The 27,395-nt window shown below is 45.5% G+C and overlaps 1 protein-coding gene across 1 annotated transcript in view; it reads right to left on the minus strand.

Annotated features, from left to right (window-relative positions):
* TTLL4 (tubulin tyrosine ligase like 4) overlaps positions 1-27,395 on the minus strand; it is a 316,761-nt gene that overhangs the window by 117,382 nt on the left and 171,984 nt on the right. Inside the window, 3 exon segments of the mRNA XM_033945516.1 lie at positions 18,003-18,131; positions 24,213-24,295; positions 25,187-25,381. Of these exon segments, the coding sequence (XP_033801407.1) occupies positions 18,003-18,131; positions 24,213-24,295; positions 25,187-25,381 (407 nt within the window).

A 27,395-nucleotide genomic window follows, 5' to 3' on the forward strand; every position in this document is an offset into this window, starting at 1 on the left:
AGCATCTGAGAGGAACGAGGCAGCAATTTCAATCTTTGCCACCTCCTGATCCACCAAGGACCAGTCATCAGACTCAAGATCCAGGACACGCTCAGCCCACTGAAACACGGTATGAGCCACCATCCCTCCCCCCAAATAGCTGCCTGGACCCCTAATGCAGAGACCTCAAAATTCTGCTTAAGAATGGTCTACAACTTACGCTCCTTAGAGTCCCGTAAGGCAAAACCGTCCTCAACAGGCACAGTATGCTGCTTAGAAATCGCTGAGACCACCACGTCCATCATTGGTGACTTTAAAGTAACCCGATCCCCTTCCGGGATGGGATACAAACGAGACACGGCGTGCGCCAACCAAAACAGCGCCTCCGGCGTATTCCACTGCACCAGTATAATATCCCGAATATCCTGATGCATAAGAAAAGAGTGGGAAACAGTATGGATCGCCCTAGGCAGAGGGTTCAAGGTGGCACCTCTTCAAAACGCAGCACCGAGGAGACCTGCTGAATCAGGTCTGGTAGCTCATCCCTCTAAAAAAGGCGCACCACGGACACCTCTTTGCCGGAAGGCAGGAAACCCGACAATCCGCCGCCAGCGGTCATCCCCTTGAGAGGATCCTGGAAATCCTCAAAAGGGTCCAGGTCCTCATCCAGGCCAACACGCTGCTCAGACCACAAATCCTCATCCCAAGCCACCCATGGGTGCTTGGACGAGGGGACGCCAAAGGAGAAGAGGGAGGTAAATCCACAGGGGGTGCAGAGGAAACCCTCCCCACCCCAGAAACCCCCTAGGTGCACATGGGATCCCCCAGACACCTGAAAATAGCCTCTGCACAAAGAAAAAAAAAAATCAAATCAAGGGAAAAAAAACCCGGGGGTCCCAAGGGACTCCCTGCCATAGCAGGGGACCCAGCAGAAACCTGCCCCTGTTTTTCCAATACAGGGGGAAGGTCATCTGAGGTTGCAGACAAAATGGAGGGGCCAGACTGAGAAAATGGCAAAGTTCCTGCCAAAAACAACCCCTCCTGGGCCTGTAGCGGCTGGGAAGCCTGAACAGTCCCAGCCACTAAAGCAGGCAATCCAGGATCAGCTGTTAAAAAAATCAGATGAGAGGAAATCCTTTGTACCCTTACCATCGGCGGTCAAGGGCAGTGGGCTCTGTGGGCAGTGGAAAAAGACCGGGCCTCCCCACTGCTCCCTGCCGACTCGCAAGGCACTATTGGTAGGGAGCTCTGGGCGCCTGCAGCCACTGCCGACAGAGCTCCTCCACCGCACCAGCCCGAACACTGTTTGCACAGGCAGGCCGCGAGTGCCTCGCATCTGAAGCACAATGAGCACTTTTTCACCTAAGAAGTGCTCATTGCTCCATACGCGACCTAGCTAGATTTAAAGTGCAGGTTAGTGCAAAAATACAGTAAAATACAGTAAATTTAAAGGAAAACAACCCTTCAGACCGGCACTACCTCAGGATATTTTTTTTTTTTTGTAACAGAACAGACTCCACAGGTTCTCAAAGCAGTATGCCTTGCTTGATTTAGGGGGCAAGGCTTACTGCTGAGGCTCCTCTAAAAAAAATGTGGGGAGGTGGAGGAAATGGGGGAGGGAACCCGCTCGAGATCCGCCGGGTTTCACACCACTGAGGTCGGACGGACACCCAAACAGGGCCCACCCAAGCTCAATCCGGCCAAAAAGAGTGACTAGAAACCTCTAAACAAATTCCAACAGCCATACCAAGGGAACAGGCTCACTCAACACCTGCTGGAAACTGAAAGAAGACTGATAGGAATAGGGGAAGGTATCCCTTATGTACTAGTCTACAGTTTTGTTTTCAGTCTCCACCTGCTGGTCATGATTGGGATATATACCCACTTGTAAAGATTAACCTCTACCGGTCTGGAGAGTGCTAAAGAAGGGATGGTTAACAAGGCTAAGAATATTATAATGCCTCTGTATCCCTCCATGGTGTGTCCTCAAATGGAGTATTGCATTCAATTCTGGTCTCCTTATCTCAAGAAAGATATAGTGGTGCTAGAAAAGGTTCAAAGAAGAGCGACCAGGATGATAAAGGGGATGGAACTCCTCTCATATGAAGAAAGACTAAAACGGTTAGGGCTCTTCAGCTTGGAAAAGAGATGGCTAAGGAGAGATATGATTGAAGTCTACAAAATCCTGAGTGGAATAGAACGGTACAGGTGGATTGATTTTTCATTCTGTCAAAAATTACAAAGACTAGGAGACACTCGAAGTTACAGGGAAATACTTTTAAAACCAATAGGAGGAAATTTTTTTCACTCAGAGAATAGTTAAGCTCTTGAACGCATTGCCAGAGGTTGTGATAAGAGCGGATAGCGTAGCTGGTTTTAAGAAAGGTTTGGACAAGTTCCTGGAGGAAAAGTCCATAGTCTGTTATTGAGAAAGACATGAGGGAAGCCACTGCTTGCCCTTGATCGGTAGCATGGAATGTTGCTACTCCTTGGGTTTTGGCCAGGTACTAGTGACCTAGATTGGCCACTGTGAGAATGGGCTACTGGGCTTGATGGACCATTGGTCTGACCCAGTAAGGCTATTCTTATGTTCTTAACAATCTGGTACTCCAAGAAAGCTGCTCATCATAGATGAGATTTTTATTCATGAAGAGAACAGAGGACCTAAGGAAGGGATGAATGGCTCAAATAACTACCCAGTAAGATAATATTTGGAAAGGAATAAAGCTCATCTTGGCCCATGCCACTTTTGAGTCTCATAAAAATCTTTTCTTTCTGCTATCTAGTATTGGAATAATGTTTTTACTTAATTTAATCTTACTGTTTGATTGATCATCTTTCAAAGGTGGATTAAACATCAGATTTCAGCATCTCAATGGCCACAAATTTGGTCTTGGAGAATGAGATGTACAATGTCAGCGTCTATGAGACAAACTTGTTTTTTTTTTTGTTACATAGAGCTTTTTGGACCCCAGTTAGATTACAAAAGTTAAATAGTACCTTGTCCAATAGATGCTGGCATTGTAAGTCGGAGGTAGGGACTTTGGATCATCTTTTATTCTACTGTCCCCATATCTTAGCCTTTTGGAACTCAATCTGGGATCAAATAAATTGTTTATTGGAAAACCATGTATCGTTATCTTATGATACTGTGATATTTGGAATGTCCATGAGAAAAAAGAGTCAGATAACATCAAGTAATAATAAACTTTTAATGATCATGACTGGAGTTGCCATCCAACATATTACTAATAACTGGAAAGATCATACTAGGTTAAACTTTAATTTTTGGTGGAATTCATTATGCCACATATATAGAATGGAAAGATCAATAGCGACACAAAATGGAAATTATAATAATTTTATTAAAATATGGGAGCCATTAGCGTCTTTATGTCATGATTAAATGTCATTTTCCTATTAGTCAGACATCATATAATAATAGGAGGGGGAGGGATACAAAGATAGGTTTCGTTACATGAATGAAGGGTTTTGAGGGAAGGTGGGGAGAGGGTTACATTTATATGCTTAGAATATAATATAAGATATACAAGTGCCTTGTTTCATTGTGTTGATTATGAATATTGTACACTTGATGAAAGATTTTTAAAACGAATAAAGAATTTTTTAAAAAAAAGGTGGTTTATTAAAATTGCAAAATAGAAATTAATAACAAAATACATAAGAGTTTAGAAAGATGGGGAAACATATTAAACAATGGCAGATAAAGACTCAACAAGAACACTAGAACTGTTAAGAACGTTTTTGTTTTTTTTTGCAGCAGAGGCCTACCGTATATACTCGAATATAAACCGAGAGTTTTGGGCCCAAAAAAATGGGGGTCTCAATGTATATTCGGATCAGTGCTGACCTGCCCCCCTCCTGAACTTGTTTGTGGGCCTGCCATGAGACTTGGTGGTTCAGCGGTGGCCGGGACAGGAAGGATCTCTCCCACCTCCTGTCCCAGCCTGATTCTGATTATTTTTATCTCCCTCCCAACTCCCCCGCGTACCTTAAGTATCTCTCGTGGTCCAGCAGTGAATCACGGCAGGAGCGACCTTCTTTAGCTCCTGTTCGTGCAGAACCCTAGCTAATTGGCTACTAGCAGCTCTGCATAGGCAGGAGCAAAGGAAGGTTGCTCCTGCTGTGATTCACTGCTGGACCATCAGGGATACTTAAGCTACGTGGGGGAGGCGGGAGGGAGAACAGGGTGCAGAGCTGGGCAGGGCAAGGCACTTGAATATTAAACAGCTCCCACCCCTTGGTTTATATTCAACTAACTTTTTTGTCCTTTTTTGGGGGGAAAAAAAGGTTACCTCAATTTATTTTTGACTATATACGGTACTCATGTTCAATACTTGATGAAACCAACAGTCTAACATTGCTTATATTTTATACTCACCATCAACCTCAAGATGCCTCCTCCTTTCCCCAAATAAACCATATGATGTGAATGTAAATGCCATCTAAAATAAGCATATTGATCTTGATCTGTCTTTGCTATTTTTGAGAATAGACTGCAGAATTCTGTCTAGCATGGGCCTTACTTACTGGAATTGCCATCAAAGCCAACCCATTCGGGAAATAGATCATAAAAGTTTGTCCTAAACTAAACTAAATTAAACCTTAAGTTTATATACCGCATCATCTCCATGGGAGTGGAGCTCGACACGGTTTACAAAGCTAAAAATATAGGAAGAGAGAGGGGAAAGATTTACAAGGGGATATATAAAGAGGGGATGAAACAGAGGAAGAGATGTTATATGTTAGAGAAAAGCCAGGTTTTCAGTTGTTTTCGGAATAGTTGGAGGGAGCCCAGGTTCCGCAGCGGGATAGTGAGATCGTTCCAAAGGTCCGTGATTTTGGAGAGGAGGGATCTTCCCAGTTTTCCTGCGTGGAGGATGCCATGTAGAGAGGGGAAGGATAGTTTATGTCTGTAGGTTGATCTGGTGGTAGCAGGCGTCAGGGCGAGGAAGGATAGGGGGATTAGGGGCGGAAGGATGCCGTGAATGATCTTGAACGCCAGGCAGGAGCATTTGAAATGAATTCTGGAAAGTACTGGGAGCCAGTGAAGATTGGTAAGTAGTGGGGAGATGTGATCAAATTTGCGTTTAGCAAAAATCAGTTTGGCTGCAGTATTCTGGATAAGCTGGAGTCTGCGAAGACTTTTTTTTGTTAGGCATAAATAAATGGCATTACAGTAATTGAGTTTGGATAGGATGATGGATTGTACAAGGACGGTGAAATGTTTTTGGTGAAAATAGGATCTAACTCTCCTCAGCATGTGGAGGCTGAAAAAACATGATTTTGCCAGGAAATTCAGGTGATCGCTGAAGGAGAGGGAGGAATCGATAGTGATGCCAAGGACCTTGCTTGAGAAACCAAGGTGCAGAGCAGGGCCTTTGGGTAGTGTGAAGAGGGTGGGCAGGTGAACTAATTTTGGGCCGAGCCAGAGTAATTTTGTTTTTGATTCATTTAATTTCATCTGTACAGAGAGGGACCAGGCATGAAGTCTCATTATGCATGAAGTGATGTTCTCTTGGAGGTTTGTAAGATTCTGATCTGTTTCGAGGAGGATAAGGATATCGTCTGCATATGTGTATAGTGTTTCAAGGGGGGATAGTTTGAGGAGCTTCAGGGAGGTCATATACATGTTGAAGAGAATAGGAGATAGGGGAGAACCCTGTGGGACACCACAAGAAGGTGTCCACGAAGCAGATTTGGAGCCGTTTGCGTTGACAGTGTAGGAGCGAGCGCGAAGGAAGTTAGAGAACCACTTTAGGACAAAGGAGTCTATTCCTATCTCAGAAAGTTGGTAGATTAGTATGTCAAGGTGCACTACGTCGAAAGCCGTGGAGAGATCGAACTGTAGAAGAACGGCAAATTTGTTTCGAGCGTGTAGTTGTTGCACCTTTGAAATTAAGGAAACTAGGAGGGACTCGGTGCTGAAATTGGGTCTAAATCCGTATTGGAAGTGTTGGAGAGCTGAATAGCGACTATGGTCTCTAGAAGTTTTGTTAAAAGAGGGATGTTAGCTATGGGGCGGTAGTTCGATGGTAAGGAGGGGTCTAGATCGGCTTTTTTCAGAAGAGGGGATAAGGCAATGTGCCCCATTTCTGTGGTGAACAGGCCCGATAGTAAGGCTTTATTTATAAGGTCAGTAAGGGAAGAGATGGCCTGCGCAGGGATGTTTTCGTAGAGGTAGGATGGGAAAGGATCTAGGAAGCACTTGCAGGATTTGAGTTTGAGGCAAAGTTTGGAGATCTGTCCTGTTTGCCATATTAGGGACACAGACCATAGAAGTCTGCCCAGCACTGACCTTACCTCCAAAGGGAAGAAAGGCGTGTTATTACCTTACATTGTACTACACTGCAGGTGTCTGTAGTTTTAGTCTACAATTTCCATTATCAAGCAAACTAAGCATCACTGCCAGTGCACACATTGCCTTTTTATATAAATTTTGAAATAAAAACATTTTTAAAAAAATTTATGCCAGTGTAGATAATCAGAGGCTGAATGGGAAGATCTTAAACAGCAATCAATTATCATTAAAAAACAAAATACAAAAACAACAACCCACAAGTGGAGGCAGAAATAGAAAATATTATCAAAAGGTAGAGAAAAGATTTCAGTCAAACCTTGCTTGTAAAGCAGTATCAAAGCATTGTCATCTGCTTAAAGAAAAGTTTTTTGCCATCATGGAGCTAAAAAAAACGCCAACACCACAAGTGCCCACAAATTTTTATTTAGCCAAATATACAAATACTTAACTTTCAATGTGTTTCAGTGTATTTCTGCCAAAAATATCATTCAACACTTCCATCATCCAAATGAGCAAACAGGAAGTGCAGAATTACTAAGAAAGGTATGATAAAATAAGAGCAAGAAAATGATAATGTATCACTCCATGGTGTGACCTCACCTTCAATACTATATCCAATTCTGGTTGCTATATCTCAGAAAAGATAAGAAGAATTAGAAAAGGTTCAAAGTGAGGGGGAAGGAAGTGACATCACACCTCTGACTGGCAACAAAATTTGGGAGCTCCAGCAGGGCTACTGAATTTCTTGGTGCATTATTCTGAACATAAGCAGTGCCTCTGCTGGGTCAGACAAGGGGTCCATCCTGCCCAGCAGTCCGCTCACGCGGCGGCCCATCAGGTCCAGGACATGTCTATCCCTTTTTTCTTCAGGAATTCATCCAATTCCTTCTTGAACCCTGATACTGTACTCTGTCCTATCACATCAAGTTTCAAGTTTATTACCATTTGATGAATCGCCTATACAAACTTTCTAAGCGATGAACAGCATTATAAAAACAACAGTTTAGCGGACAAACAGCTTTTAAACAAAAGTAAAAAAACTGACATAATTATAACACTTAACAAATTTCATCTTACAAATGGATTAGGGACAGACATGATGTAATAGGAGGGGAAAAGTTACAATTCTCTCAGGTATGAAAAAAACATAAAAAAGGAAAGAACGAGGGGAAGGGATACATATTGAATTCTAGAGTAAGTTAACGTGTCTCAGAATTTAATTGTTAAAAGCATCATTAAATAAAAAAGTTTTTAGAAGTTTTTTAAAAGAAATAAAATCTTTTTCTTTTCTAATATAGTGTGGCAATGAATTCCAGGCATCCATCACCCTTTGGGTAAAGAACTTCCTAGCATTGGTTCTGAATCTTTTCCCTCTTAATTTTTCCGAATGCCCTCTCATTCTTGTAGTTTCTGAAATTTTGAAGAATCTGTCCCTCTCCACTTTCTCTATGCCCTTCATGATCTTGTAAGTCTCTATCATGTCCCCTCTGAGCATCTTTCAGCATATGAAAGGTTTTCCATACCTCTTATCAATTGCGTTGCTTTTTTCTGAACCCTCTCGAGTATCGCCATATCTTTCTTAAGGTACGGCGACCAATGTTGAACGCAGTACTCCAGATGTGGGCGCACCATCGTCCGATACAACGGCAGGATGACCTCTTTCATTCTGGTTGTAATACCTTTCTTAATGATACCTATCATTCTATTCGCCTTCTTAGAGGTCGCTGTGCACTGTGCCAATGGCTTCATTGTCTTGTCCACTAATACCCCAAAGTCCTTTTCTTGAGTACTTTCACCCATTACCAGCCCTCCCATCGTATAGTTGTACTTTGGGTTTCTTTTCCCTACATGCAAGACTTTACATTTCTCTACATTAAACTTCATCTGCCATCTTGTCGCCCACTCTTCTATTTTGTTCAAGTCCCTTTGTAAATCCTCACAGTCCCCTTTAGTTCTAACTCCACTAAATAGTTTGGTGTCAACTGCAAATTTTATTACTTCGCACTTCGTCCCTGTTTCTAGATCGTTTATAAATATATTGAACAGCAGCGATCCAGGTACCGACCCCTGCGGAACACCACTCGTGACCCCCCTCCAGTTAGAGTAGTGGTCCTTCACTCCTACCCTTTGTTTCCTACCTGCCAACCAATTTTTGATCCATCTATGAACGTCTCCTTCCACCCCATAATTCTTCAGTTTTCGTAGTAGGCGTTCATGGGGTACCTTGTCAAAGGCCTTTCAGAAATCCAAGTATACGATGTCTATGGGGTCCACTTTGTCCATTTGTTTGTTAATTCCTTTGAAGAAGTGCAATAAGTTAGGCACGATCTTCCCTTGCTGGCTTGTTTTCATCAGTTTGTTTCTATCTAGATGTTCATCAATGCTTTCTTTTATCAGTGCTTCCGCCATTTTCCCCGGAACCGAGGTCAGACTTACCAATCTGTAGTTTCCCAGGTCACCTCTCGATCCTTTTTTAAAGATGGGCGTAACATTAGCTATCCTCCAATCCTCCGGGATCATGCCTGTTTTCAGAGATAGGTTACAAACCCACTGTAGTAATTCTGCTATTTCCTCCTTTAGTTCCTTCAAAACCCTAGGGTGGATTCCGTCCGGGTCCAGAGATTTGTCACTTTTAATCTATCTGCTTATGTACGTCCTCAAGGCTTACCTCCATTGATGTTAATTTTTCTGCTTGATCTCCTGTGAATATTTTTTCAGGTTCTGGCACTTTGGATGTATCCTCTTTTGTAAATACTGACAAAAAGAACATGTTTAGTCTATCCGCCACTTCTTTTTCTTCCTTCACCACTCCTTTCCTATCTCCATCATCCAGCGGTCCCACCTCCTCCCTTGCCGGCTGCTTCCATTTAAAATATCTGAAGAACGGTTTGAAATCTCACGCTTCCCTGCCTAGCTTCTCTTCATATTCTCTTTTTGCTCTTCTGACTACGAGGTGACATTCTTTTTGATGCTTCCTGTGCTCTTTCCAGTTCTCCCCTTTTTTGTCCTTTTTCCATATCCGGAATGAATATTTATTTTCTCTTATTGCTTTCTTCACGCCGGGTCTTTTGTTCAGTTCTTTTTGCATCCTTTTCTAAATCTAAGTCTGGGGATATACAGGTTTTGCACCTCGCTCACAGTGTCCTTGAATAATGACCAGGCTTGCTCTACAGTCTGTGATTTCTTTGAGCTGTTCCTAAGTTTCTTTCTTACCATTACTTTCATCGCCTCATAGTTTCCTTTCTTGAAGTTCAAAGTCGTTGCTTGCTCCTGTTAGTTCCTCTAGGCTTCTAAGTTTTAAAAGACTGCAATGGTGCTGGTCACACAAACTCAAAAAGTTTCACTACAGGTCTGATTCAGAAAACAAAGTCAGATGTTGGAGCCTTGACAGTGGTGTCGAAAAAAATGGCACCGCAGCACCCAGACTCGAAAATCCTCTGAGTTAGGTTCCTGAAACCGAGGAAATAAATAAACAGTGCATACCTGGCTCCAAGATTTGAAAACAGAGATGGCTTTGGTCTGTCAAAATGTGCAGGTGACTGTTGCAGAAATCTGTGCTGAAGTCTGAGACTTAGGAAACTGTGTGTCAGCTTTGGAGGCCCACATGCCAGCACTGACTGAGGATATGAAGATAACTAGGAGCTTGGTGGGCAGTCATGAGTTATTGAAAGAATTATAGGATCATGTGGAAGACTTTGAAAATAGATCGATGTGCTATAACTTGCAATTCAAGGGTGTTCCAGAAACAGATTCCTTCAGAGATTGCATTTCAGTAGTGAAAGAAATATCCATTCAGCTTCTACATGATGTAGGAGAAGAATCACAAGGAGAGCTTTATATTCAGAGAGGCTACTAGAGTGTTGGGACCAAGGGATAATTGCTGAACAAATGTTGTATTTTCTACTGTATTCCTTGTGCTGGGTTTTTTTTTCTGTCTTGTTCAATAAAATTGTTTCAACTTAAGAAAAAGTGCCATGAAGAGTTTCTTTTTGGAGACTGTTGAGAACCATCACGTATTTTTGGTAGACATATAAGAAGCCACGTTAAATGCTGGGTGACCATTCTAATCACAGTTGCTGGCAGTTTGCCTTATTAAGAAGCTCTGAAACACGTAAGGTTTTTTTGTAAATATTACTTTTTTATTTTGGTAGAAGCTGTTTGAACCTTTGTTTTTTGGTTCTAGTGGTTCCTTTGGAGTAGTGTGTGCAAAACAGGGGCCCTTGTTGGGAATCCAACGTAAAATTTACTGACAGCAAGACATTGTGAGAATTCAGCATAATACTGCACGGCTGTATGATGCCATGACAAGACAGTTTTACTGCCATTTCTCATGTGGCTGGTGGAAGTGTTGAACAATATTTTTTGGCAGTAAATCTGAAACGAACTAAAACAGAGTGACATCATCAGCCGAATTCCCCCATAAAAGGGGAGGAGCCAACGGCGAAGAGACCAACAGTAGAAAGATAGGTGGTGCTGTGCCCAGAGCACGTGGCAGAGAGCGGAGGAAGCTGAAAGAAATTTAGTAGGAGTTGAGCGGTAATAGCAGAGAGGAGCAGAGATAGCTGAGCGGACAGAGCAGAGAGGAGTGGAAAGACAGGCGGACAGAGAGGAGCAGAGAGCGGAGAGACAGGCAGACAGAGAGGAGCGGAGAGACAGGCAGACAGAGCAGAGCGAAGAGCACGTGGCGGAGCGGAAAGAGCAGGACAAGCAGAGGGGGAAGCAGAGAGGAAAAAGCAGGGTCAGAGGAGCGGACCGAGCAGAGTCAAGGGGTAGAGGCGAGAGATAACTCCGCCTACCCCCTTGACATCACTAGCCAAATTCCCCCATAAAAGGGGAGGAGCCAACAGCGCGCGGCAAAGGCACGCGCCTTTGCGAAGGGCCTCAAGGAAGGGCTCCGGATAACCACCAAGGTAAGGTCTCAACACATAACTAGGCGGAGTACAATCACCAGGCACATACAACTAGCTGATTAACTTTTAGACTATCTTTTAAACCTTCTTTCAAACTCTCAAACCAGGCAGACCTTCCTAACTAGCCAACAAGCAGACAGACCTCTCAAGCAACAGGCAGACCTAAACAGTCACTCTATCCTTCAAACAGGCAGACCTTAACAATCACTCTATCCTTCAAACTTTCAAACTATTTAACAGGCAGACGCTTCTAGCCAACTAACAAACAGGCAGACTTAACTAACAATTAACTAACTAACTACCTCTATCCTTCAAACCTACAAACTCTCTGACAGGCAGACCTTCAAACTATCTAACAGGCAGAATTTTCTAACTAACTAACGAACAGGCAGCCATAACTAACTAACAAATATCTAAACTAACAACAACAAAAAAATTTTTAAATGGCAGGAAGAACTAGAAGCAACAAGACTACAATCAAGACCGGCAGTCCAGTCACCGAAGGAATCCAAGGGATGGCCATGATCCACGTGGAGACGGAGAGAGAGCCAGGACGGAGGACAGAGGTCTCTGTACAAACCGAGGCCATCCTCAAGCAGAATACTACAATCTCCACACAGACAGAAGTGATGGATCAGCTAGACGGAGACATCTTGCAGGAGCTGAGGAGCCTAAGAGAGGAGGTAAAGCGCCTGAGAAGCATCTGAGAAGACGAGGCCTTCATCGACAGAGTCATCCAGGAGCTGTCACAGATCACAGAGCAGGAGCCAGACAAGACCATCCTCAAGACGCCCAAACCGACAACTTTGAAACCAACGATTGGGGTACAAGAAGAGGCTGGAGACGCTGACTCCTGGCAGCTGGTAACTTCCTCCACAGGCAAACACAGAAGACCTTCCTCTTCTTCTAAACTAAAGTAAACTAAACCTTATCATCTCCACAATCGTAGAGCTCGGCACAGTTTACAAGAGTTGAGAGAGAAAGGAACTCCAATGAGGTTAAAGTGTATAGTGAGAAGGATATTTGGGGGGCTTAGGATGCCAAAGATGGGGTAGGTATTACATTTTTGAAAAAAGCTAGGTTTTCAGATGTTTGCGGAAGAGTTGGAGAGAGCTCAGGATCCGGAGGGGGGAGGTAAGGTTGTTCCAGAGCTCAGTGAATCTGAAGGGGAGGGAGGTCCCTAGTTTTCCTGCACGGGAAATGCCTTTTAATGAAGAAAAGGATAATTTTAGTTTGTGAGTGGGTCTGGTGGTATTAAGATTTAAGGAGTTCCAGGAGAGTGGGATGAAGGGAGGGAGGATGCCGTGAAGGATTTTGAAAATTAGGCAGGCGCATTTAAAGTGAACCCTGGCGATAATCCGAAGCCAGTGAAGCTTAGACAGGAGCGGTGAGACATTGTCCCTTCTGTCTTCCCCCCCAGAGCAAAGCTGTCTGTCCCCAACACATCTCCCCCCCAAAGTAGCCCCCTTTCCCTCTCCCTATCTCTCCATGGCCCCTTCTGTCTCCTCCCAGAGCAAAGCTGTTCCCAGCACACCCCTCCCCCCAAAGCAGCCCCCTTTCCCTTTCCCTCTCCCCCTGGCTCCCGGTATTGATCCCCTTCTTACCCTCCCCTCCATCCCGGCGTCTTCTGGCCTGCTCCTCTTCAAAGCAGCCTGCAATTGTGGTGGCCGGCTTTAGCGAATCTCGCAGGCGGCTCTCCAACTCGGTAGCATGTTCCCTCTGACGCGATCCCGTGCGTCAGAGGGAGTGTGCTACTGAGGTTGGAGAGCGGCCTGCGGGTTCTTTAAAGCCAGCCACGATCGCAGGCTGCTCTGAAGAGGATCGGCGGCGGCGGCGAGTGAGGTGACACGGCGAGGACGCGGGCAGGCAGCGAGTGAGAGGCAGCGGTGAGTGAGGGCGGGCACGTGCCGAGGACAGGGAGAGAGCACAGTCACGCGCCTTCAGCTCCCGCATGTACCGTGAGGTTAGAATGTTGCCACAGAAGCACACCTCACAGCGCCACACCGCACGAATTTTCGAGAGCACATGTGCGCTCTAGCATTTTATTATATATGATGTATGTCTTTCTTTCTCTCTCCCTGGCCCTTTTCTTTCTATCTCTCTCCCTTGACCACTGTGTCTTTTTTTGTTTTGTTTCTCTCTTTCTTTTCTTGGCTTCTGGCTGTCTGTCTGTTTTTATTTCTTTTTCTCTCTCTCCTTGGCCGCTGGCCTTCTGTATGTATTTTTTTTCTCTCTCTCTCTCCTTGGCCACTGTCTGTCTCGCTGTATTTTTTTTCTTTCTCTCTCTCTCTCCTTGGCTGCTGGCTGTCTGGTTTTCTGTCTGTCTGTCTTTCTGGCATTGTTTCATTCTCTCTCTCTCTCCTTGGCCGCTGTCTGGATGGCTGTCTGTCTTTCTTTCTATCTGTCTCTCTGGCCCCTTGTCTGTTTGTCTTTCCTTCTGTCTGTGTTTCTCCCTTTCTGTCTGTCTCTCTAGCCCTCTGTCTGTCTGTCATTCTTTCTGTCTCCTTAGCCGCTGTCTATCTGTCTGGTTTTTTTCTTTCTCTCTCTGTCCTTGGCTGATGGCTGGCTATCTGCCTTTCAGGCCCATTGTCTGTCATTCTTTCTTTCTTTCTCTCTTTCCTTGGCCGCTGTGTGGATGGCTGTCTTTCTTTCTGTCTGTCTTTCTGCCTGGCCCCCTGTTTATCTTTCTGGCTGTCTCTCTGCCTGGCCCCCTGTCTCTCTCCTTGGCCCCCAGTTTTTGTTTGTCTGTCTCTCTGTCTTTCTGCCTGGCTCCCTGTTTTTCTTTCTCTCTGTCTCTCTGCCTGGCCCCCTGTCTCTCTCCTTGGCCCCCAGTTTTTGTTTGTCTGTCTCTCTGTCTTTCTGCCTGACCCCTGCCTTTATTTCTGTCTCTCTCTCTCTCTCTTTCCTTGTATGGATAGCTGTCTTTCTTTCTGCCTGGCCCCGTCTCTGTCCTTGGCCCCCTGCCTGAATTTCTCTGTCGGCCTCCCAACACACCCCTCCCTCCAAAGTAGCCCCCTTTCCCTCTTCCCCATCACTTCCCTGAGCCGTTTGGTGTTTTTTTGTTGTTGGGTTTTTTTTTACCTTGTAACAGCCACGCGCCACGCTCATCTGCGTCTTCGCCTTCCCGGCCATGGCTCGAGCAGCCCCGGGCGGCGGTTTTGACGTGTTTCCCGCCCGATTTTGGGCGTGCCGACAGGGCTGTGGCCAGAGGGGAGAGGGGTCCTGAGCGCGCGCGTAAAAGAATGCCCATTAAAGCGCGCTTCAGAAGCCAGACGGGCCGTTAAGGCCGACTCTGGCGGGAACTAACGGCCACACTCGCCTTCCCAGCGGGAACTAACGGCCGCACCCGCCTTCCCGGCGCCCTCTTTCCACACCAAAGGTGCTTCCCCCCATCTCCAGGCTTCACAGTCCTCGGCCCAGAAGCGCCAACAGTCAAAGAACAGCCTGACAGAGTCAGACCATCCAGCCTAGTAGCCCGATCTAACGGTGGCCAAGCCAGGTCGCCAATACCCCCTCCCGCCCCATGGGACCAGCATTTCCTCTCTTTTTTCCTCACCCCCCCCCCCCCCTCAGTTCCAGCATTTCTCCTTCTCTCCCCTCCCTTCCCCCCCTGCATTGTCGTTGTTGCTGCTGCTCCAGGAGTTCTCCTCTTTGTTTCTCCTCTTTCCTTCTGGAGGTCCAATGTTTCTCCCTTCTGTGTCTCTTCGTCTCCTCCCCCCCCCCCAAGTCTAGCTTTTTCCCTTCTGCATCACCTCCTCTTCCCTCTTGCAGGTCCAGCATGTCTCCCTCTTTCTCCCTCTAGTGGAACGCATTTGGAAAAAATCAAAATGTCCCATAGACAGACAATCCTGGAGAGTCAATATTAAGCTGTACAATACAGCGCTAAAAAAAGCAAGGAAGAACTTCTACGGTGACAAAATCTCCAGATCTAACAATCAGAGTAGTACTCTATTCAACATCTGGCGCTCCCTAACCTCCAAAAGAGACCCCACCCTACTCCCTCTTCTCCCTCAGCCGACACTCTAGCAAAATTCTTTAACGATAAGGTCTCTACCTTGAGATGCTCATTCCCTCCCTCAGTCTCCTACAATTCCCTGGTGCCCACCGACTCCATTCCCACCCTAACGGTCTCCAACCCTATCCCAGCTGATAGATCCTGGACTACCTTTGAGCACGTATCAGAATCCCTGGTCTTCAAACTCTGCGTCAAATTGAAATCCTGTAACTGTTCCTTGGACCCATTCCCCTTCCTATCTATACGAGAATATTCCCGCACAGGCCATCTCTTCTATCACCAACCTCATAAATTCCGCCCTTCATTCGGGCCTTTTCTCCCCAGAAATGGGTCATATTGCCTTGACCCCACTACTGAAAAAATCTGACCTTGACCCCTCCATACCCATCCAGCTATCACCCAATTGCAAATATCCCTCTCCTAACCAAGATGCTAGAGTCCATCATTTCTACCCAACTCTCTTCATACTTAGAGAGATTCTCCATTCTCCTACCCTATCAATATGGCTTTCGTCCTAACTTCAGCACCGAATCCCTACTGTCCTCCCTGATCTCAAAGGTTCATCAGCTTCACTCTTGAAACAAGTTCGCCATCCTCCTACAATTTGACCTTTCTGCTGCTTTCGACGTTCTTCACCATGATATTCTTGTTTTACCAACTCTCTGAGATAGACATTAACTCCACAGTCCTAGACTGGTTCTCAAAATTCCTCCGCTCTCGTTCTTATACTGTCAACATGAATGGCACCTCATCCTCCCCCTGGAAACCGAATTGTGGAGTCCCGCAAGGCTCTCCCCTATCTCCTATCCTTTGCAACATCTACATGTCCTCCCTCAAACTCCTCCATCTATCCCCCCTTGAAACAATTTACACTTATGCTGATGACATCCTCGTCCTCTTCGAGACCGATTCGAACCTCACCACCTATCTAAAAACATATCCTCTTGTATAATGAACCTACAATCTTGGGCCCACACTGTGCAAATGAAACTGAACGAGTCCAAAACAAGACTTCTTTGGCTCGGCCCAAAACTAGACCAACTACCCACCTCCATCCCACTACCATCTGGCTCCACTCTGCAGCTTGAGTTCTCGAGCAATGTTCTGGGCATTATCATTGATTCCACATTGTCCTTCAATGACCACCTCCAATCCTTGGTAAAAAAAAATGCTTTTTCAGCCTTCATATGCTGAGGAAAGTTAGATCCTGCTTCCATCAAAACCATTTTACTCTCCTTGTCCAATCCATCATCCTTTTCAGATTAGACTACTGCAACTCTATCTACTTAAGCCTAACTAAGAAAAACCTTCATAGACTTCAGCGGATTCAGAATGCCGCAGCCAAGCTCATCTTCGCTAAAAGTAAATTTGATCATGTCTCTCCGTTCCTGTCCAAACTTCACTGGCTTCCGATAATCGCCAGGGTCCACTTTAAATGCGCCTGTCTAGCTTTCAAGATCCTACACGGTATCATCCCTCCCTTTATCCCTCTTTCTTGGAATTCTTCAAACCCTAATACCACCAGATCCTCCCACAAATTAAAACTATCCTTCCCCTCGCTAAAAGGCATTTCCCATACAGGAAAGCTAGGGACCTCCCTCCCCTTCAAAATCACTGAGCTCTGGAACAACCTTACCTCCCCTCTTCAGAACTTGAGCTCTCTCCAAGTTTTCCGCAAACATCTGAAAACCTGGCTTTTCTCAAAAATGTAAGTCTCTCTCCAACTTTGGTATCCCAAGTCCTCAAAAACTCTTCTTATCTGGCATCCCAAATCCTCTAAATATTCTTCATGCTTCGACCCCTAACCCGTTATTGTAGTTCCTTCCTATTTCATCTCCTGTAAACCGTGCCGAGCTCTACGAACGTGGAGAAGATGCGGTATACAAACCTAAGGATTAGATTAGATTAGTCTCTCTTCCCCCCTCCCCCTCCGCCGACAGCCGCTGCGTTCTTCAGGCGCCTCAAGCCGCCGCAGCCTGCATGCGCCGACAGCCGCGGTGGCGCCTCATGCCGCCTTAGTGCTGTCATGCCAACCCGCCACCAAACTGTCTTTCCTTCTCTTCCGGCGGGGACTGCCGGGGCCTGGGTGCGGCGGGGTAGGGGGGTCTTACCTGGCCAGGGCCGGCCGAATCCTGTGCCTGCTCTCCTTTGCCGGCCCCTCACTCCGCACCATCTAGCGCATGCTCACTTGTGTCGCCACATCCCGACAGATCAGGACTCAGGGAACAAGCGGCGCGAGTGCGCTTGCGCGCTTAGCATTTTATTATTATAGATATATATTTTATTTATATATATATATATATATATATATATATATATATATATATATATACACACACACACACCTTTGTGGACATGCACTCATGCTATTGGTGGAGCTTTTTTAGACTCAACATGGCAAATAATCTTTATTTAAGCTGATGATAATGCTTTGATATTGCTTTACAAGGAAGGTATTACTGAGGTCTTTTTTCCACTTTTTATAACATTTTCTACTTCTTCCTCCACGTATTTATTAAGTTTTTGGAATAGTTTTTGGTTTTATACTACATCTCTTTACTTTCGGTCCATAATTTTTGCCCATTTTAGTCTATGTTCCAAAAAGTGCGTCATAAGCTCTATAAAGTTACATAAAGGAGTGACAGAGCATGTCTCTTGAAAAGAACTGACAATACAGCAAAGGAAACACCAACACACACACATCAAAGCCCACAGTTCCATGAGGGCTTCCAGAATTCACACTCTCACCATCCTTAGCACAACATCCTGGACTTACTTGCAGCTTGCAAAGCGTACCAATCCATCTGTAAACACATAAATGCGCAGAGGATCATACGAAGTGACGTAAACATAAATACGTAGATCAAACTTGCTTCCGCTGATGAGGTAGGGTTTGTGTAGGTATCTAAAGAGAAAGGTCTGCATTTATATTTAGTTCTGACACACCTTTCCAGCCTTAAAAAAGGCATACCAAGGCTGTATATAAACATTTTTAAAATAATTAAAGCATAGCATAAGTATTGCTATACTTGGTCAGACCAGAAGGTTCATCTAGCCCAGTATTCTATTTCTAACAATTGCCAAACTAGTTCACAAATACCTAACAGAACCTTGGGTGACGTAATCCACGGAGTCTGGTATGGACAGTGCTAAAAGTGTACTGTCGCTTTAAACTTCTTAAGAAGCTTTGAGACTGCCTGCACTGCACACGTACAAGTGCCTTCCCGACTGACATCGACTCGGGGTTCCTTAGTTTTGTAAGCAAGCTAAGAAGCCAACCAGAGGAGGTGGGAAGGATGTGAGAATATCTGTCTGCTGTCCCCCAGATAATGAGAAATTAGGTTCTTACCTGCTAAGTTTTTTTTCTTTTAGACTCTCTAGACCGGTACAGCTTTCACTGATGGGTAACAGCTCATCATAACCAGCAGGTGGAAACAGAGACACAAAACTCTTGGTTATAGTACTTAATAGCTGACCCTCTCACTATCCATCAGTCTGCTGAATAGCCAAGCAGAACTAAGGAAAAAACTAAATAGAAAAAACAAGAACGCTCCAACAGGAAAAACAACTAATATACAGAAATGCTGTTAGAAAATGCAGAGAACAGACCCTTGCAGTGAAATGTCCCCACTCGCCAGCTATGGCAGCTGAGCCACAGCTGCTGTTCTTAGATCTCACCGGCCTTAAAAAAATACTAGAACCCGCAGAAAAAGCAAAATCTTCACGCGCAAAACCCGCAAGAACAAACAACGATGGGGTATTATACCGGTCTAGAGTGTTTAAAAGAAAGAAAATTAGCAGGTAAGAACCTAATTTCTTCTTCTTTGTCAACTTCTCTAGACCAGTACAGCTTTCACTGATGGGACGTACAAAAGTAGTACCCATCATGGGTAGAACCCCGAAGGGCCGACACCAGAACATGTTCACCGATTAGCACGTCCCAACGTGCCTGAACATCCACACGGCAGTGTTGTACAAAGGAATGCAGAGAAGAACAAAATCGCAGCTCTACAGATATCTACTGGAGAGATAAGAGAAAACTCAGCCCAAGAAGCTGCCTGAACACAAGTGGAATGAGCCTTGAGAGATTCCGGAACAGACTTCTTCTGAAGAAGAGATGCGGAAGTGCCGTCCCCTTTATGAGGACCTGCCAGAAGAACAAAAAGATTATCCAACTTCCTGAACTCTTCAATCAGCTGAACATAAGAGTGAAGGACCCAACAGATATCCAACTTGCGCAACTGCCTGCTTCGAAGAGCCCTCCTGACTGTCCAAAACCGGGAGGACTATGGACTGATTGACATGAAAAGGCAAAACCACCTTTGGCAGAAAAGATGGAACAGGCCACAATACAACACGCTTCCTAGAGAACTCCAGGAAGAGAGGCCTACAAGAGAAAGCCTTCAGCTCAGAAACACGCCTCGCAGATGTAATGGCCACTAGAAAGACCATTTTAAGAGTATGGTTGTTGAAAGACCTTAAGGGCTCAAAAGGAGGGCGCACCAGCACGGACAGGATCAGATTAAGCTACCAAAACAGGATAGACAAATGTATGGGAGGCCTGAGCAATTTGGCCGCCCGCAAAAAACGAACCAAATCCAGAAAAGACATTAAATGCAGAACCCATAGCAACCCTCAAAAAGCAGACAAGACTGCAAGCGGAACCCAGAAAGAAGAACAAGCCAGGCTCCTGTCCAGGCCATCCTGAAAAAACTCCAAGATGGTAGGCAAAGAAGCGTGAAAGGAAACCACTCCACGCACAGTACACCGTTCCTCGAAAATATGCCAAACGCGCACATAAGCCTGAGAAGTGGAAAGCCTCCGGGACCCCAAGAGAGTGGAGATCACTTTATCTGAATAACCTTTCTTACCTAGGTGGTCCCTTTCTAGAGCCAAGCCATAAGACAAAAGGGACCCGGATCGAACATTGCAATGGGACCCTGAGACAGAAGGTCGGGCAAGAGGGGCAGTGGAAGAGGCTCTGCCACAAGATGATGAACCAGATTCGCGTACTACAGACACCTGGGCCAGTCCGGAGCCACCAGGATCACTAGGCCGGGATGCCCAGCAATGCAAAGAAGAACTCTACCCAATAACGGCCATGGAGGAAACAGGTACAGAAGTGGTTTAAAACACCGCAGTTCGATTGATTTTTGGATTGAAAAAAATGGGAGCATATTACACCATATTACTTGAAACTTCACTGGCTGCCAATTGAGGCCAGAGTTTTGTTTAAGTTTGCTTGTATCTGTTACAAATCTATTTTTGGCTTGTCACCTGGATACCTTGTTTCCCATTTTTCTCTGAACCACCCAAATAAGGTCACACGCAGAATTTGTTTATTTACATTTCCTTCTGTTAAATTATGTCATTACAAAAGATTTCTGGAGAGAACTCTCTCTTTTCAAGCTGCTAAATTGAATGGTTGGTTCGTAAAAATTATTTTAGGATCTTCTTCTTATCTTGATTTTAGAAAATTATTGAAGACCCAACTATTTGAAAAATTTGTATCCTAACTGTTTTTCTCTTTAAAAAATTCTATGCTTCTTTTATGTAAGATATCACCTTTTAAATCACATTTTTACTATACGATCAGTTCTTATTTGTTGTAAACCGCTTAGAAACATTCTTTTAAATCGTACTTTTCTTTTAAATCATATTCTCCACTCAGTTCCTATTCATTGTGCATTGCTTAGAATTGTATTTTCCTTTTAAACTGTACTCTTCACTGTATGACTAGTTATTATTTGTTGTAAACCACCAAGAATCATTTTTTGGTTAGGAGGTATATAAAAAATAAAATTATTATTATTATTACCAGAGCATCCAGCCCCTCAGCCTGAACATCCCCGCAGGGCGTTTTGGTATTGGTGCTCACAGCCATCAGGTCCAGGAGGGGCTGTCCCCAAGTCTGCACTAAGAACTCGTAAGCCGCAGAATTTAAATACCACTCTCCAGGATCTAGCACGTGAAGACTGAGGAAGTTCGCCCGAACATTCTCCACTCCTGCTATGTGGGAAGCCGAGATGCCCAGAAGATGAGACTCTGCTCAGACCCTGAGCAGAGCTGCCTCCTGCATCACCAGACAACTTCTGGTGCCCCCCAACGATTGACATAAGCACCAACAAGGTATGACGCGCGGCCACCCCGAGCAACAGACTTGGCTGATGTCTGAAACAAGACATACAAGACATTTGAGAGAGAAGAGGCAGCAATCTCAATATTTGCTACCTCCTGATCCACCAAGGACCATTAGACTCATGGACAAGGACACGCTCGGCCCACCGAAAACACGGCCCGAGCCCCAAGACCACCACACAAGGCCACCTGGACCCCAAGGTAGAAACATCAAAATTCTGCTTAAGAAAGGCTTCCAACTTATGCTCCTCAGAGTCCTGTAAGGCTGAGCTGCCCTCTACGGGTACCGTTTGCTGCTGGGTGATAGCTGAGACCACCGCTGCCACTACTGGTGACTTCAAGGTATCCCTATCCCCATCCGGGATGGGAAACAAACGAGCAAAAGAGCATGCAAAATGAAAAAGGCACTTCTGGCGTCTCTCACTGCACCAAGACAATATCCCGAATATCTTGATGCATGGGAAAGGAGCGGGATGCAGAGCAGATCCCCTGACGCAGAGGGTCCACCACACACGGGGTCTCCTGCAGCTCCCCCTCAAAGCACAACACTAAGGAGACCTGAAGAAACAGCTCCGGGAGCTCGTCCTGCTGAAAATAATGCACACCATGGACGCATCCTCGCCAATAGACAGAACCTCAAAGGCCCCACTACTAGCATCCATCGCCCAAGAAGATCCTGGAGGTCTCCCAGAAGGTCCAGATCCTCATCCACTAAAAACTATTTCTCAGAAATAAAATCCTCGTCCCAAGCCACCCGCGGCCGCATGGACGAAGAAAGGGGGGGACGCAACTGGCACTGAGGGAGACCAAATTGGAGTGGACGCGGAGAGAAACACCCCCCCCCCCCCCCGAGACCTCCGGGTCAGAAGCAGGACCCCCGGCCGCTTGAAGTAAGCCTTGAAAAAGGCAAAAAGAAAAGCAGGGGAAAAAACCCTGGCGGCCCAATGGGACTCACTGCCAAAGCAGAGGACCCTTCTGAAATCACAGGGGTAATACTAGTAAAGACTAGGAGAAGTCAGAAAATGCTTTAGTCAAAAATGTGAACTGACCCCAAACCCTTCATAAAGTTAAGTTATTATTTTATAGCTCATCCAGTTTCAGTGATGTTAATTTAATACAGTTCATGAAGAAAAGAAAACCATGACACATTGAAGCATTTGAAAGATTGTGATATATTTTTTATTTTTCATTGCTTGTATCCTAACTTGAAGTGTGATCTTTATTGGAACAGTTACAATGATTGGAAGGTGAACTCTGTTTTATTCTTGGGAGGTTATATCCCTTCCTTGTAGTGTTTCATGACTCTGAGTAACTTGAAAAAATCTTGATCACACCATAGATAGGTTACTATTGCAAAGTGAAGTCAAAGCAGAGGACCCAGCATAAACCTGCCTCTGTTTCTCCAATAAAGGGGGGAGGTCACCTGAAGCTGCAGACAAAATGGAGGTGCTTCCCGCCAAAAAAGACCTCTCCAAGGCCTGTAGTGTCTGGCAAGCCTGAACTGTCCCAGCTGCTAAAGCAGGCAAGCGGTTAAGGGAGTCCCCAGCAGCTTTGGCGATAAGGGAATCCTTTTTACCTTGACTGTTGGTGGCTGGTGAAATCCCTGCATGGGCGGCGAGGAAGCCCGGGCTTCCCCGCTGTCAGCTGCTGGTTTGTGAAGCACTCGTGAAAGGGAAGCCTGAATGCCGGCACCTGATGCCAATGAGGTTTCCCCTTTGCAGCGGCCTGCACAGCTTGCAGAGGCCGGCTGCGAGTGCCTCACGTCTGGAGTACAGTGAGCACTTTCTCTTAATGAAAGTGCTCATTGCACAATAGGCGATCTAGCTGAAATAAAAAGTGCCAGTTAACAAAAAATACAGTTACTCAGCACTGAAGAAACTCTTCAGACCGACACTGCCTCAGGATTTTTTTTTTCCACAGAATAGACTGCTGGCTCTCAAAGCTAAATGGCTTGCCTGTATAGGTGGCAAGGCTTACAGCTGAGGCACCTCTACAAAATTTTGGGGAGGTGGAGGAAGGGGAGGGACCCAGCATGAGACCTGCCAGGTGTGACACCCCTGAGGTTGGAAACACCCCCAAACAGGGCCCTTCCATGCTCTGTCCGGCACCAGAATGGGGACAAGAAGCCCTAAACAAATTCCAACAGCCCTAACAAGGGGAGATGGGTACAGCTCCTCAATCCACCTGCTTGGCGACTGAGAGAAAACTAATGAATAGTGAGAGGGTCAGCTATTAAGTACTATAAACAAGAGTTTTGGTCTCAGTCTGCACCTGCTGGTCATGATGAGCTATTACTAATCAGTGAAGCCTATACCGTCTGGAGAGCTTGACAAAGAACATAGTTTAATGTGTCAAAGCATAAATGCAGAGTTATGCAGCCTCATTCAGTTGAAAGGAAGGAAGAATCAGGATAGAGGTGAAAGGGGACAGACTCAGGAGAAATCTAAGGAAATAATTCTTTACAGAAAGAATGGTGCATTAAACAGCCTCCTAGCTGAGGTGGCAAAAATGAAGACTGTATCTGAACTTATGAGATCAGCATAGCACATCTCTAAGGGAAAAGATTGTAGTACTTGGTTTGTATGGAAAGATACTTTAGATCAGGGGTCTCAAAGTCCCTCCTTAAGGGCCACAAACCAGTCGAGTTTTCAGGATTTCCCCAATGAATATGCATGAGATCTATGTGCATGCACTGCTTTCAATGCATATTCATTGGAGAAATCCTGAAAACCTGACTAGATTCGGCCCTCAAGGAAGGACTTTGAGATCCCTGCTTTAGATAGATCATATCACCTTAATCTGCCACTCCTAACTACTCAAGCAAAATGAACAAAAAGAAGAGGATTACCTTTGCACCAGAAGGGGCCTCCTCTTGGGTAGCTGGCTCCATTTATGAATAACCTGGATTCCAATGCCTCTGGCAGATGCTGGCTAGAAAACAGCATGGTCATGTGAGGTTATGAATTATACAGATGTTTGCCCTCTTGCATCCCAGTTACAGGACTTACCGTATATACTTGAATATAAGTCGATCTGAATATAAGTTGAGACCCCTATTTCCCCCCAAAAAGGAGGAAAAAAAAATAAAAATATATGGTTGACTCAAATATAAGTTGGGCGGCTTAATATTCAAGTGTTCTGCCCTGTCAGGCTCTGCACCCAGTACCCTTCCCCTGTCAGGCTCTGCACTCTGCCTCCCAGGCTATGCCCTCTGTCGCCACCCCCCCTCCCTGCTCTATCTTCATACCTCTGCCAATCCCTGGTGGAGGTGCAGCGGGTCCTCTGCTGATCTGTGGTTGAGGTGCAGCAGGAAGGAACAAGCTTTCCAAACTCCTGGCCCACTGCTAACCGGCTGCGCGGATCCAGTTTCTTCATCTGAGCGGCACGAGCAGCAGCGTGATTTGGCACTGAGCGGCTTCCTTACTGGCTTCCTTACTAGCTCCCGAGAATTCTCAAGTGAATTCACTGGAGCCGGTTTGGAAGCCACTCAGTGCCAAATCGCGCTGCTGATCGTGCCACTCAGATGAAGAAACTGGATCTGCGCAGCTGGTTAGCAGCGGGCCAGGAGTTTGGAAAGCTTGCTCCTGTCCGCTGCACCTCCACCAGGGATTGGCAGAGGACCCGCTGCACCTCCACCAGAGATCGGCAAAGGTATGAAGAAAGGGCAGGGAAGAGGAGGGGGGGCAGAACCTGACGACGGCGGCCATAAAAAATTTTAGGGGGGGGGGGGGCAAATGACCCGAATATAAACCGGGACCCCCATTTTTGGGCCCTAATATCCCAGTTTATATTCGAGCATATACGGTATGTTTGCCCACTTACCGGTTTCACAATCCATTTCTGACGAGTGCCACCCTCTTCCCAGATTTTCTTCAGCAGCTTTATGTCCTGTGGCAATACAAAAGACTGCGGGAAGAAGTTGAACTCTTTCTTTCCAAAACGAGCCTGCATCCTGGATAGGTTCCGCCATAGTCTGTCTTTCCTCCCAATTTGAAACGAGCCAGGAAAATGATTTAGCTTTAGAACAAGAACATGTATGTTTTATTACCACCAATCGGGATAGGTGTGTGCCTGCGAGCCCTACACAATGTGGTTTCCCCAAACCCACTATTCAGTATATGAACATACATCAGAAGCTGGGCACTCTGCTCACATACAGATTTATAACACCTTCTGTAGCTGGATATACTTTATTAGGCTGCATTATCTTTTCTGTTGAGTGTAAGAATCAAAAATGATGATTTATATGAGTTTTTGAGTCAATATAAAACCCTTCAGGTGTAACCAACCTACTTCTATCTGCTCACGCTATATGTTAATTCAGAATTTACATAGCATCTGCAATCAACTGAGCCTCAAAGCAAAAAAAAAAAAAAATACTGCTCTACTGTTTGCTTCAATTCAATGAAACAAAGTTACTTATCTGTAATAAGTGTTGTCCAAGGACAGCAGGATTCATATCCTCACATATGGATATCATCCAGTGAACATAAGAATTGCCGCTGCTGGGTCAGACCAGTGTTCCATCGTGCCCAGCAGTCCGCTCATGTGGCGGCCACCGGGTCGAAGACCTGTGCCCTAACCGAGACAAGCAAGAACTTGTCCAACCTTGTCTTGAATCCCTGGAGCATGTTTTCCCTTATAACAGACTCCGGAAGAACGTTCCAGTTCTCCACCACTCTCTTGGTGAAGAAGAGCTTCCTTACGTTCGTACGGAATCTATCCCCTTTTAACTTCAGAGAGTGCCCTCTCGTTCTCTCTACCTTGGAGAGGGTGAACAACCTGTCTTTATCCACTAAGTCTATTCCCTTTATTATCTTGAATGTTTCGATCATGTCTCCTCTCAGTCTCCTCTTTTCAAGGGAGAACAGGCCCAGTTTCTCTAATCTTTCGCTGTACGGCAGCTCCTCCAACCCCTTAACCATCTCAGTCGCTCTTCTCTGGACCCTCTTGAGTAGTACCGTATCCTTCTTCATGTACGGCGACCAGTGCTGGACGCAGTACTCCAGGTGAGGGCACACTATGGCCCAGTACACCGGCATGATAACCTTCTCTGATCTGTGATGTTCGGTGAATGTGTTCTGGTGTCGGTCATTCGGAGGTCCCAGCCATGATGGGGACTGCTTTGGTATGTCCAATCAGTGAAACTGTACCGGTCTAGAGAGTTTTGACAAAGGAGAAATTAAGTTCTTACCTGCTAATTTTCTTTCTTTTAGACTCTCTAGACTGGTACAGCACCCCACCCTGTCTATTGTCGTGTTGTTCTTGTGGATGTTGCGCGTGAAGATTTTGCTTTTTCTGCAGGTTCTAGTATTTTTCTAGGGCCAGGAAGATCAAAGCTAGGAAGAACGAGAGGGCACTCTCTGAAGCTAAAAGGGAATAGATTCCGTACAAACATAAGGAAGTTCTTCTTTACCCAGAGAGTGGTAGAAATCTGGAACGCTCTTCCGGAGGCTGTTATAGGGGAAAACACCCTCCAGGGATTCAAGACAAAGTTGGACAAGTTCCTGCTGAACCAGAACGTGCGCAGGTAAGGCTAGTCTCAGTTAGGGCACTTTGACCTAAGGGCTGCCGTGGGAGCGGACTGCTGAACACGATGGACCACTGGTCTGACCCAGCTGCGGCAATTCTTATGTTCAAAGAACAGGGGCTGTGGCTAGGCTGGTATAGCTGGCGAACTGTGGGGACATTTTGCTGCAGGGGTCTATCCTGTGCATTTTCCAACAGCATTCCTGTACTGTATATTAGTTGTTACTCCTGTTCAGAGTATTGTTAATGTTTATGATTAGCTTTTCTTAGTTCTGCTTGGCTATTCGGGAGGGACAGCTATTATGTACTCTCCTGTGGAGAAAATCTATTACAGGCATTCACGACCAAGCTTTTTGTTAGGACCACGACATCAGCTCTTGTGACTGTTTTAAAGGGATAACATCCACAATCAACTTTCAAACTTCAGACTCATGAAGCAGGACCATTTGGGCCGAAACACGATCTTGTTGAGTTGTGAGATACAATAAAAGACATCGAACAC

Source organism: Geotrypetes seraphini, chromosome 5, assembly GCF_902459505.1.
Source record: "Geotrypetes seraphini chromosome 5, aGeoSer1.1, whole genome shotgun sequence".
Taxonomy (NCBI): domain Eukaryota; kingdom Metazoa; phylum Chordata; class Amphibia; order Gymnophiona; family Dermophiidae; genus Geotrypetes; species Geotrypetes seraphini.